This window comes from Monopterus albus, unplaced genomic scaffold (genome assembly GCF_001952655.1).
Source record: "Monopterus albus unplaced genomic scaffold, M_albus_1.0 scaffold292.1, whole genome shotgun sequence".
Classification (NCBI taxonomy): Eukaryota; Metazoa; Chordata; class Actinopteri; order Synbranchiformes; family Synbranchidae; genus Monopterus; species Monopterus albus.
In genome coordinates, this window is record NW_018128172.1 from 5,008 (window position 1) to 16,065 (window position 11,058).

Sequence of the window (11,058 nt, forward strand, 5' to 3'; positions counted from 1 at the left end):
CAAAACATGACAGCATACAGGAGAAACATGACATGGCACAGCAAAATATGATACCACATGAAAAACAACAACATATGACAACCAACCAGTGACATGACAACCAACAGCAGACAGAATCGGAGCAATACGAGCCTGAGCAGGAAGAGTCCATCTGCTGCTGCTGTGAGGCCGGAGGGCGAGGCAGCAGATGGACTCTCTGCTGGGCTGCCTACTCCACCTCTCAGCTCCATGCGCCTACATCACCTCTCTCCATCACAGGTTTGCAACGAGAAGCTTGATGTTACACTCACAGACGTAATTGTCCAAAGTTCAGCCTCTACCTTTCACATTTTCCAGCTTCCAGTGCACTTTGTTAAGCCAGCAGAGACAGAGCTGCAGCTTCAGCTGAAACCTGGAACATGAGGCAGTTTCCTCCTGCATCAGCTTTGGAGAACGGGGCTGGTGATTTCTGTTTTTCTTTGAGACTCCAATAACCGAACTCCAAAGGCTAAGAAGAGGGTCTGAAGGAGTCACTGCCCTCTGCTCCGTTTACTCCACTAGCTGCACAGAACAATGTCTGACCATCTGGTCTTCCTCAGTACATGGACATCGGTCCATATAATGATATCACATAATAAAAAGGAAATAACTAATGGTGAGAACAACTACTCTCAAGTCTTCATCTTAAAGCCATCATCATCGTTACGCCTAAACACCTACTGCCCTGAACGAGCCCTCTGCAGCCAGTTTCTCTGAGAGGTCACCTCTGTAGAAATTAAATGAAATCCAGAAGAACACGTCCTCATGTGTGAGGTGGGTCAGCAGAGTCAGCTGAGTCCTGCCAACTCCCTCCAACACTCATCTGTTTCTGCTGAATCCTTAATGAAGCTTTTCAGAGGTCACCTGCTCCGAGGGGCCAAGGGGGTTGTATGGAGGAGGAGCAGTGGGGTGGTGACGGTTCACTGACATGCTTCTTCTTTACAGACTCAGACATGACAAAGATCCTGCTGTGTTTTTGACCCTTCTGTGCCACCGTAGTCTCATTGTCTGCTCCTATCAGCTTCATATATGTCAGGATTTAGAGAACAGTCCTTTATGGAATAACCTGCACATCATCCTTTCACCTGTGTGTCGAGCCAAGGGAATCAGTGAGAACTGAGACAAAGCTCAGTCCTCTGATGAAGATTAACACACCCACTATATTTCAAACTGTGTACCCATTACTGTGGCTGTATATTATATTGTTTAATATCTCAAATACTGTAACAGCACAAACAAAACGTTTTGCAGCACAAACCAGCACAAACGGGTGACACCATTTTGAGACACCGAACCCCAATTTCCTCCCGATGGCCAGAGCAGCGCCACCATCAGTGTGTGTGTGTTGGCGCTGCCCCGGTTCTGTACCAGGGACAAATTCATGGTGTATGTAACACTGTGTGTAATAACAGTGATTAAATGTAATATTTATTATCACCACTGAGTTACATATGGAAATTCATGGGACAGCGAGATGATGCGGTGCACGGTGTCGTGCCGCCCTCACCTGCAGCAGCCATACCACAGACGCACTCTAAATGAAAGTAAACAAACACTTGCTTACTGTGCTATTTACACACTGTGCCATGTGGCCCATAATGAACATCATCTAGCTCTGGTCTTTGAAGAGCCTGGCCTCATCTGTTTCTGTGGCATCCTCGAGCACATCAGTGCCGTCGATGATGCTGCGATGCTCTGGTCCACCTGTGAAGGCTGGGGCACAACTGTCAAGAGTTTTGTTTCTGTTTGGCTTCCACTTTAAAATCAAATGGCTTTTTAAAAAATTTTGGTGCCAGTTCACTGTGTGGACCCAAGAGCTGACCGCTGCTGTTACACTGCCACTCAGTGCGTTTGCTGATGTCTGAGACCTCTGCTGAGACCCTGATCGGCACAGCTTTATGCTGCTCCACGTCCCTGACAAGCTCCTCCCTCTGCCAACTTTGGGTTGACGTATCCTTGCGTCCCTTAGCGTCTGGCAAATGAGCCTCGTAAGCTTTGGTATGTTCATGAGCACAGAGCAGTAAGTGGATGACTGGGACGAGATGGGGAGGCGTGTGACACACACTACCACACTTCACTGGTTCATAAGAATACATACAAAACCTGCATGTCTTTGTCAGAAAGAACAGACTGTGAAAATGTAGTGTCCAAATAATAAATGTTTGTTGGGGGGGGGGCCGAGGGACTGCTCCTTTACTGTACCTCCTGTCTGTCTCTGCACAGTAACCGCTGACCATGTCTGCTGGCCTGGACGACATCGACAACGTGTTCGGTGAGGGTCACACACCATCAATCACAGCAGACACACACACACACACACACACAGCACAAAAGTAAAATAGTCCCTGTCCCTGCCAAACCATAACACAACAACATCCACAACACAATTCAAAACACATCCAGTCGACATACAAACAGCTGCAGGTCTCATACAGATCAGAACTCACACCAACGCAACACAAAGTGTTCAGACCAAACAGACCCAACATCACACACCCCCATTTCCCAGGGGTCTGTTAACGTCTCTCTCAGCCCTCCACCCTGTGGCTCATTACCTCTGTGTCACCAGACTTCAATGTTTCACCACTAAATCCTCCACAGCTGCTTCTCCTCATCCTCCTTTCAGACTCACCTCCCCCGTCTCCCTCAGGAAATAAACTGTGGGGGAGGAGAGAGAGGAAGTCTTTACACTGGGCACAGAGCACATTATGGTCATGTCCAAATACTAATAGCTGATTTTTTTTTTATGGAAGGTGTGTAGGAACAGGGACATCTGTGATGCAACAATTAAAATGGAACAACAATATTTCAAAAACATTATGCAAGTATTTACTATGTTTCTTCAATTTGAGAAACATGACCTTCACTGAAGACTTGGAAAACCTTAGGCTTAACCTCCCCACTGTCGCCACGTGGTGCTCAAAGGGGATGTGTTGGCTTTTTCATCTATAATAATAACAATAATGAGGTCTAGACCTGACTTTGTAAAGTGTCCTGAGATGACTTTTGTTGGGATTTGGTGCTATATAAATAAAACTGAATTCAATTAAGGGGTTTGGCAGAACAAACAGGTGTTTCTATAGATCAGTGTGGATCAATAATCTCAGGGTCAGGGTTCATCTCCCACAATCCTCTGCTGCCTCCAGTGCCCCAACAACAAACAGTATTAAAGTGAAATCCCAGTATGTGGATGTGAACATGCGACTCTCTGGGGTCTGTCTCCAGACCTGAACGAGGCGATCCCTGAGACCGAGCTGCTGGATAACAGCATCCAGAAAGGCCGAGCCCAGCTGTCTGTCAAAGCCCGACGGCACCGCCCCTCCAGGTCCCGTTACCGTGACAGCGTGAGCTCGACGGAGGGCGACCACAGCCTCGACAGGAAGGTACACCTGAGTGTGATGGACACTTTGGTTTCAGGTCGACAGAGGGCTGAGTTAATGAGCGACTGATGGAGATAAACCTGTGTTGAATGAACGTGTGTGAAACTATCTAAACCTTACCTTCTATGAATGTTTTCACCACTGACTGTTACAGGACAGTCCGTCACACTCCACACGCTCACCTCTACACCTGAGCATGAGAGGCTCCTCCCCCTCTCCTGAGTCACTGCTGTCAGCTCGAAGCCCTGCCTTCTCCTTCGACACATCACTGGTGAGACCAATCAGAGCACAGGACAGGTGTTGGAGTCACATCTATGAATTCAGAGAGAAAACGAAGGGAGAAATGAAAAAAAATCTGTCTGACTTTGCCGCCTCAGGTGCGTCGCTCTCCAGAAGACGGAGGTGCATCACTGGATTCTCCCCCACGGGGGCGGTACCGCCAGCTGACCAATGCCACATCTCAGGAGGCTCTGGTGACGCCAAGCAGCTCACCCTCCAAGTCCTGCCCCTCCTCCGACTGCTCACCTGTCTACATGAGGAGGAGCAGGAGGCCCGATAGCGAAGGTACACACTTGTAAACTCAGCTGCACCTGGTAATATACCTGGAGACACACAGACACACACCTGCACACACCTATGTGAGGAGGAACAGAAGGCTGGAGAGTATGGTCTGCACACCTGTACACATGACGACACACCTGTTCCTGAGTGCAGGATGTGTCAGTAGTGACTCAGTAGACTCTTCCTTCACAGTGCCACTCAGACCATGAACAGTGTGATCAGGAACCATGAACAGATAAATAGTTTACTGATATTATTGATTAGTACAGGTATTTGTGTGTGTGTGTGTGTGTCTCAGTGCTGGTATCTGATAGGAGTCAGGACACCAGTCCAGCTGATCCTGGGAGTCCGAACGTCATCTTTGACAAGAAAACCAAGAGGCGCTTCCTGGACCTAGGGTGAGAGACACACTAATCTTACTATAGCTATGAGGACCCTCACTGACATAACCCGGCCACAACCCTGACCTAAGCCTGGTTCTAGCCTGAACCCTAAAACCAGGTGTGAACCCTCAAGCAGCCCTGTGTAGGTGTGAGGACCAGACAACATGTCTTTGATATCAAACTAAAATGTGCCCACATGAGCACACACCCATCTCCTCCCTGTGCACCACAGCTACTGTATATGTTTAAGGTTTCCGACATGCTTCTCAGTCTCCATGTGTATCGTCCTATATCTCTGCTCTCTGCAACAGACTCGAGCTCTTTGCATGTGCCAACATACCAGGAACCGATTCAGCCCAATGACTGGCTGATCATTCACTGAACACCTACACTGTACAGTGATCGATCCGAACAAGATTCAAGTGCGTCTGTGGCCACACATACAGAACAAAGCATGTGCACATTCCTGTGGTTCTTTCCCAGGTTAAAACAGACACGCATTCACAATCAAACAGGAGCCGTTAAAAGGAGGAGCAGCATCCTGGAACAAAAACAGTTTAGAGTCAAAAGTTCACAGAGTTTTTGAACGCATCAAAGTATCTGTTTGAATATTTACATAGCGACTAAGGAACATTCTGTGTAGTCCTTTAACTAGTTCTGTTGTCAGTAACGCTGTCCCTGTCTGTCTCAGGGTGACCCTCAGGCGTTCGTATATCAGAGTGAGGAAGGACAAGTCCAACAGGCTCTCAGTGGGCAGCAGGTGGGTCCATCACATACAAAACTTCCATTCAAAAAGTTCAACATTTGAGACCTGATGATATTTTTCTCTGTCCTCAGAGAGCCATCTGAGAGTCCGTCTCGGGCCTCTGGATCCTTCGTCCCGTTCTCCTGGTTCACTGAAGGGCGGGGGTCAGTCTCCTCCTCCGGGACCCCCCCCTGCTCGCCTAAAATCCCCCCACTGGGCTCTCCAAGACCCCGCAAGTCCCACTCCCAGGTACAGAACCATCTCATCCTCCTTGTTCTCCCTGTGGCCTTGATAAGTCCACGTCTCACTCCCCACTTCAGAAAGTTTGCATTCATTAGTAAAAAATCTTCATTAGTCTGGATACGATTTTTATTTCTTTGCACAACAGGGATGTTATTTGTAAGAGTTCTGATTTTGTTCCCACAAGTTTTTGTCTTGCTCACACAGGTTTTTATATTGTCTGACAGTTATGTCTTCTTATGTTAGCTAGTTCTGTCTTGTTCCAGACAGGTATGATCCTGTTTACACAGCATATCGTCATGTTCCCACAAGTTAATATTTTCTTTTCACAACTTGCCGTGTTTCCTCAGTGTATTATTTAGTTTACACAAGGTAAACCCTGGGCAGAAAGAGCACACAGGATTAAAACAAGCATAAATCAGGCCGGAGAACTCCTTCGCTCTGACAGAGACAGCTCCAGTTGGGAAATACTGACATTAACAGACCCCAGCCAGCCAATCAGAGAGCAGGATCTTCTTCTGCCAAAGTGAATTACATCTCAATCTGTGTATCAGTTTGCAGCGTGTGCTTCCGTGAATTGATTTTTCTGATTTACTCATTGCCCACACATCCGGCCTGCTAGCTTTCAGCATAACCACAACGCACGCACGCAAACACACACACACACTTCCTACAGGCTGTGATGGCAAAACATTTATCACCAACCACAAAACAAACCACAGCTATGTGTGTGTGTGTGTGTGTGTGTGTGTACACATCTTTCTGTGCTCATGTGGCCACATTTTAGTTTGATACCAAAGACACGTTGTCTGGTCCTCACACCTACAAAGGGCTGCTTGAGGGTTCAGGTCAGAACCAGGTTTAGGTCAGGGTTGTGGCCGGGTTATGTCAGTGAGGGTCCTCATAGCTACAGAAAGACCAACAACAGGTTGTGTTCTTCTGCCCATTTTCTCTGTGGTTTAAGACTCTGTCTCTTCCCCTTTAAAGCTCAGAGCAAAGAGCTCCATTACACGTCCATCTGAGTGCTGCCTAATGGACCTGGCAGGGTTTGTACAGAGTGTGTTAGTGAAGCACTAATGCGCTCACTGTGTGGACACCAGGACCTGGGCCATCCCTCATTTCTGAAGCTAATGTCAATATTCACTATTGTATAAGAATATATCTGCGTATTGTTTGTTTCTTCCACATTTGCCCACATTTCCACTCCGACCCTGGGCCGATCTCCCTCCTCCCTCTGAGCCACAGAGCTCCAGGGTCCAGACACCATCACACCCGCCAGTGACCACACCGCTGCACTGGCTGCCATGTTCCTTCGTCACCATGAACACACACACTGGAGTTTATTCTGACTCAGCTCCACATACACCGTCCTGCTGCCACACAATACTCGCTGATAATACTCTGATATTCTACTGATAACAGTCCTCCTAAAAATACACAGTTTCCTACTGTATGTCTAATAAAAACTAGAATGAGCTGCTGCTTCAGGAAATTATTAAGACTTTTAATAATGACACTGAAAAACTTGTGTGTTTTTAAAGATTTACATCTGCAGTAGGAACCAATGAGCTACAGACAGGAAGTCAAAGAGGCAGACTCGCACACTGTTTCTTTGGCTCTGTACATTGTTGGTAACTAAACAAATGAACAACTGACTTATACTGTAACAAAGACTCGTAACATCAACCCACATTTCTGACAGAATCCGGTGGCAGATCTGTGGTGTTTGGGACATTTTAAAAGTCAACTTGTCAGAGAAGGAACAGAACAGATCAATGCAATAGTTCAAAACGATTTATTAATCTGTACCTTGTCTCTCTTGCTCTCTCTTCATCCTGCAGGAGTCGGGTCTCAGCGAGGAGTTCTCTCCTCCTCACACCTCCTCCTCCACCTCTCCTCCTGTGGAGTCCTCCTCCTCCTCCAGATCCGCCCATCCGTACCACACCCTGTCCCAGTCCTCGGACGAGGTAACGCACACGCCTCCAACCGAAAACACTTTTTGCCTGCTGAGAGGAGGAAAGTAAGGAGAACAAAGGAAACAACCCAAAGTCAAAACATGAGAGTATAAAGAAAGAACATGAGAACAGTGGTAAAATAATGACGTTACATTCAGACAGCAGGACACTAAACCCAGGTGAGTACAGTACTGAGGAGGATGACGCTCCTCTTCCTCTCTCCTCTTCAGCCCTGTGACGAACCGGCCTGTGTGGTTTCCTCGTGGACGACTCACCAGGTTTGTCAATGGCTCCAAGGACTCAACATGGAGCAGTACGTCCCAGAATTCACTGCGAGAGGCATTGACGGTGAGCAGCTGCTGCAGATGGACGGCAGCAAGCTGAAGGTGAGGCAGGTTCAGGGTTAGCTGCCCCCCTCAGTCTCTGTCAGGAAGTCGGTACCTGAAAAGTGTAGAAACAGTGTCCTGAACCAGGTGTCAGCATTTCCCCAAATACAACACTGATGTACTTGTACTTTCATTTCCATTTTCTGCTTCTTTACAGTTCTGCTGCACTAGTCCTCAGAGAGAAACTGTCCTTTCTACTGCACCACAGTAAATTTATCTGACAGCTACAGTCACTTTGCAGGTGTCACTTATAAAAATATGATGCACTGTTACAAATGTACCAACCCACAGTATAAATAGAGCAGTACAAATCAGAGAAAGCTTCTCTCCTCTGGTCTAGACCCTCCTCACTGATCCTTAAAACTAATTAAAACAGCAAAATGTGCAAAAACAATAATGAAGCAGAGTTTGTAGCTGCAGCCTTACAGGTGCAGTTCATGTTCAACAGGAGACCTTGTTCGTCTCATTGCAGGGTCTGGGCGTGCTCAGTTCGTCTGATCGCAGCGCTCTGAAGCGCCGCATTAAAGATATCCAAAGTGCAGCAGAGAAGGAGAGAAAAGCTCTGGACAAACTGGAGAAACAGAAGGAAAAACAGCGAAGGAAAGACCAGGAGCAGCGCAGGAGCTGAAGCCGACCACCACCACCAGGGGGAGACAGTGGACGACCTGCGAGAGGAAGACAGACAGGAAGAGAAGGATGGAGGGAGCGAGGGATGCTGATGACTGCTTCAGGACCATTTAGAGTCTGGACCAGAAAGAGAAAGGCATAGAGATCTGTAGGGGTGAAAGGTCGACACAACAAACAATCTCTGTGTTTCCATACATCCTGGAAAACCTGGAAACATCTGATACAGTTTTCCAGACATGGAAACGTCCTGGAAATAAGAACAAGACATACTAGAAATAGTTTGATGAGGCCAGAAGAACAAAATTAATCCCGTGTCTCACGTGGCTGCAGTGAATCCCGATGTGAAGGAAAATGTTATGAAATGCAAAATAAAAGTCCAAGTTATGAACAGTTTTCTTTCATCATATTCCAGGCTCCGTCTCTAAATTCTGTTTAAGGACAAATCCTGTAGTGCAACAAATTACAAACGTTTTCTTTCACTCCTTCTTCTGAGCACATTTCTCCTCACATTCCTGTTTCTAAGTGGGTTTGTGTCGTCATTTGTGTTCGTTTCATCAACAAAAAGTATCACAAGTCCACAGACTTCATTTTAACCATTTCTTTTTTCAAGGCTCTCAGATTCAGATAGGAACTTAAACTTCCTCATTTTTAAACTATATAATAAATGTCAACCAATTTAGGAATTGCTATTTAACTGCTTAAATTCAGACACCCAAATTCTAAATGAAAACTTTAAACTCAAACAATCTGGGCTACAAATAACAATTCAATTACACTGAACTGAATCGATCAGCTTTTAATTTTCTGTCTGAATCTGCAAAAACACAAATTTCACAGGTTTACAACCAAAATGTTCCTGATCTGCATCTGAAGTTTACACACACACTTTTCCTTTAACTAAGGTGCTTATTCTGTTGACAACTCAGGATTTGTGCTGTGTGTAGGTCACATCAGCCCAGACTCTCTCGGAAGTCAAAGGTGTCAGGATCTTTACTGCTCAGCCAGTTTTTTACACATCAGCACAAAACATCAATGGCCAAACATTAAACTCTACATACATATTAACATGTAGAGTCCTCATGAGCAGCCATGTTAGTACAGGGGAGCCTCCTAATGCATGTGCAGTGTATGAAGGCAGGAGGTCTAACCACAGCGCCGCCATCGGTGTGTGTGTGTGTGTGTGTGTGTGTGTGTGTGTGTGTGTGTGTGTGTGTGTGACTGCGTCGGTTCTGTACCGGAGACAAATTCCTTGTGTGTATAACGTACTTGGCCAATAAAAGTGATTATCATTATAATCAGAGTGACTTTCCAGCTGTTTGGTTTGTTACAGATGTGTTTATGATGCAGGAGACTGGGTGACATCAAAATGTGGCCTTTCGGACCAGAACACCTTTTGAAGGTAGTGAGAGTGACATTTCTATAAACTATTAAGATGAACTCATCCTGTGTTATTAGTTCCTAAGTTTATTCTTTTGTCTTACTGTAGTGAGATTGTAAATAAACTAATACAGACTTGGGTCATAAACACGAGTCATTACAAAAACATTTAAAAGATTATTTTGTTTCTTTGAGGGTTCACATTTGTTTTTACCAAAACTTTTCTGATGCAACCCAACACCCTGGGTAGCGTCTCAGGCTGAGCAGAGACCAGAATGAGCTGCCACCGACATTTACACATTTAAAGTGGGGTTATCATTACCTGTTAACACTGGCCATTTAAATAAGTAGCCCCAGACCAGACCAAAACACATTAACGCATTAATTCAGAATTTACTATAACATTTTATAACTCAAAGTCCTATTAACTGACTTTTCATAGCAGTTGACCACACTGTACTGTCTGGCAACTTAAGAAATTTATTTTGAAAATCTGATACGCTTGAAGGCATTCATGTGAGCTCACTTTACAATGGCTTTTATTATGAAAATACAGCTTACTTTACAGTGTCCCTGTAACTTCCTGGCACCAACTGCAGGATTTTATTTTAGCACCTTTTCCACCGCCTGGTACTGACTCAACTCAACTCCACTTATTTGTGTTTCCATCAGTCAGATGTTACGGACAGTACCTGATGCCTGGTACTTCTTTTGGTATCACCTCCATCGAGGTTCCAAGCGAGCAGAGGCAATACCAAACGGAGACATGTAAACACTGTAGGCTAGTGACTGGTCAGAGAAATCCTGTCATCAATGTGTGAGACATCTCGGAGCAAAGAAAGCGCCATTTTTTAAAAGCGTTATTTAATGCTGACTGCTACTTTACCTTACTAACTAAAAACAGCCACACAGGGAGAATCAAGAGCAGCAGACCTTCAATGTCCTCTGTTGTTACTGTGTCTGTTGCTGACGACATCAACAGCAGTGTAATGCAGTGTCACTATGACAACCAGCTACACTGAGAGGGGACCATCTGCAGTGGAAAGCCAAGCACCCGGTACCGAGTGTCAAGTTGAGTCGAGTCCAGCCTGTACCAGGCGGGGGAAAAGGGCCTTTTGAAACACACCCTGACTGTTGAGCTCTTATATAAACAAACACCTCACTGTATTAAGTACTAAACAAAGAGTGGGGCCTAACATATACAACATAATGAAAGCTGCAGGCCCGTGTGCGGTCAAATACATAGGCTGTTTTATTTCAGTTTTCAACTTTTTATTTGGATTCGAAAACACTCAAGTTGCTCTAAGATATAAAGTGTGTTAACTTTATGTTTTTGTCAGATAAACTGGTGATGATCTTTGTTATTGTGTGCTTACAAAGGCAAGG

At 45.6% G+C, this 11,058-nt stretch overlaps 1 protein-coding gene and 1 long non-coding RNA gene across 2 annotated transcripts; one reads left to right on the forward strand and one right to left on the reverse strand.

The window, feature by feature from the left end:
* Positions 1 to 2,211: 2,211 nt before the first annotated feature.
* samd14 (sterile alpha motif domain containing 14) lies at positions 2,212 to 9,501 on the forward strand. Its single transcript, XM_020623061.1, has 10 exons — positions 2,212 to 2,290; positions 3,244 to 3,401; positions 3,553 to 3,669; positions 3,776 to 3,962; positions 4,258 to 4,357; positions 5,034 to 5,102; positions 5,180 to 5,336; positions 7,169 to 7,294; positions 7,513 to 7,668; positions 8,141 to 9,501. Exons 1-10 carry the CDS (start codon positions 2,254 to 2,256, stop codon positions 8,294 to 8,296), a joined length of 1,263 nt encoding a protein of 420 aa, XP_020478717.1. The 5' UTR covers positions 2,212 to 2,253; the 3' UTR covers positions 8,297 to 9,501.
* LOC109973450 (uncharacterized) lies at positions 2,283 to 7,523 on the reverse strand. The gene is made up of 4 exons (XR_002276827.1): positions 7,435 to 7,523; positions 7,137 to 7,333; positions 3,581 to 3,710; positions 2,283 to 2,676 (listed from the first exon to the last, which is right to left on the reverse strand). It is a non-coding gene; the product is annotated as an uncharacterized LOC109973450 (long non-coding RNA).
* Positions 9,502 to 11,058: the final 1,557 nt, after the last annotated feature.

Coding starts and splice junctions, on each gene's coding strand:
- samd14 (XM_020623061.1), top strand. CDS start 2,254: ATGTCTGCTGGCCTGGACGACATCGACAACGTGTTCG. Junction 4,358..5,033: donor AGGCGCTTCCTGGACCTAGG/GTGAGAGACACA, acceptor TGTCTGTCTCAG/GGTGACCCTCAGGCGTTCGT. Junction 7,669..8,140: donor TGGACGGCAGCAAGCTGAAG/GTGAGGCAGGTT, acceptor GTCTCATTGCAG/GGTCTGGGCGTGCTCAGTTC.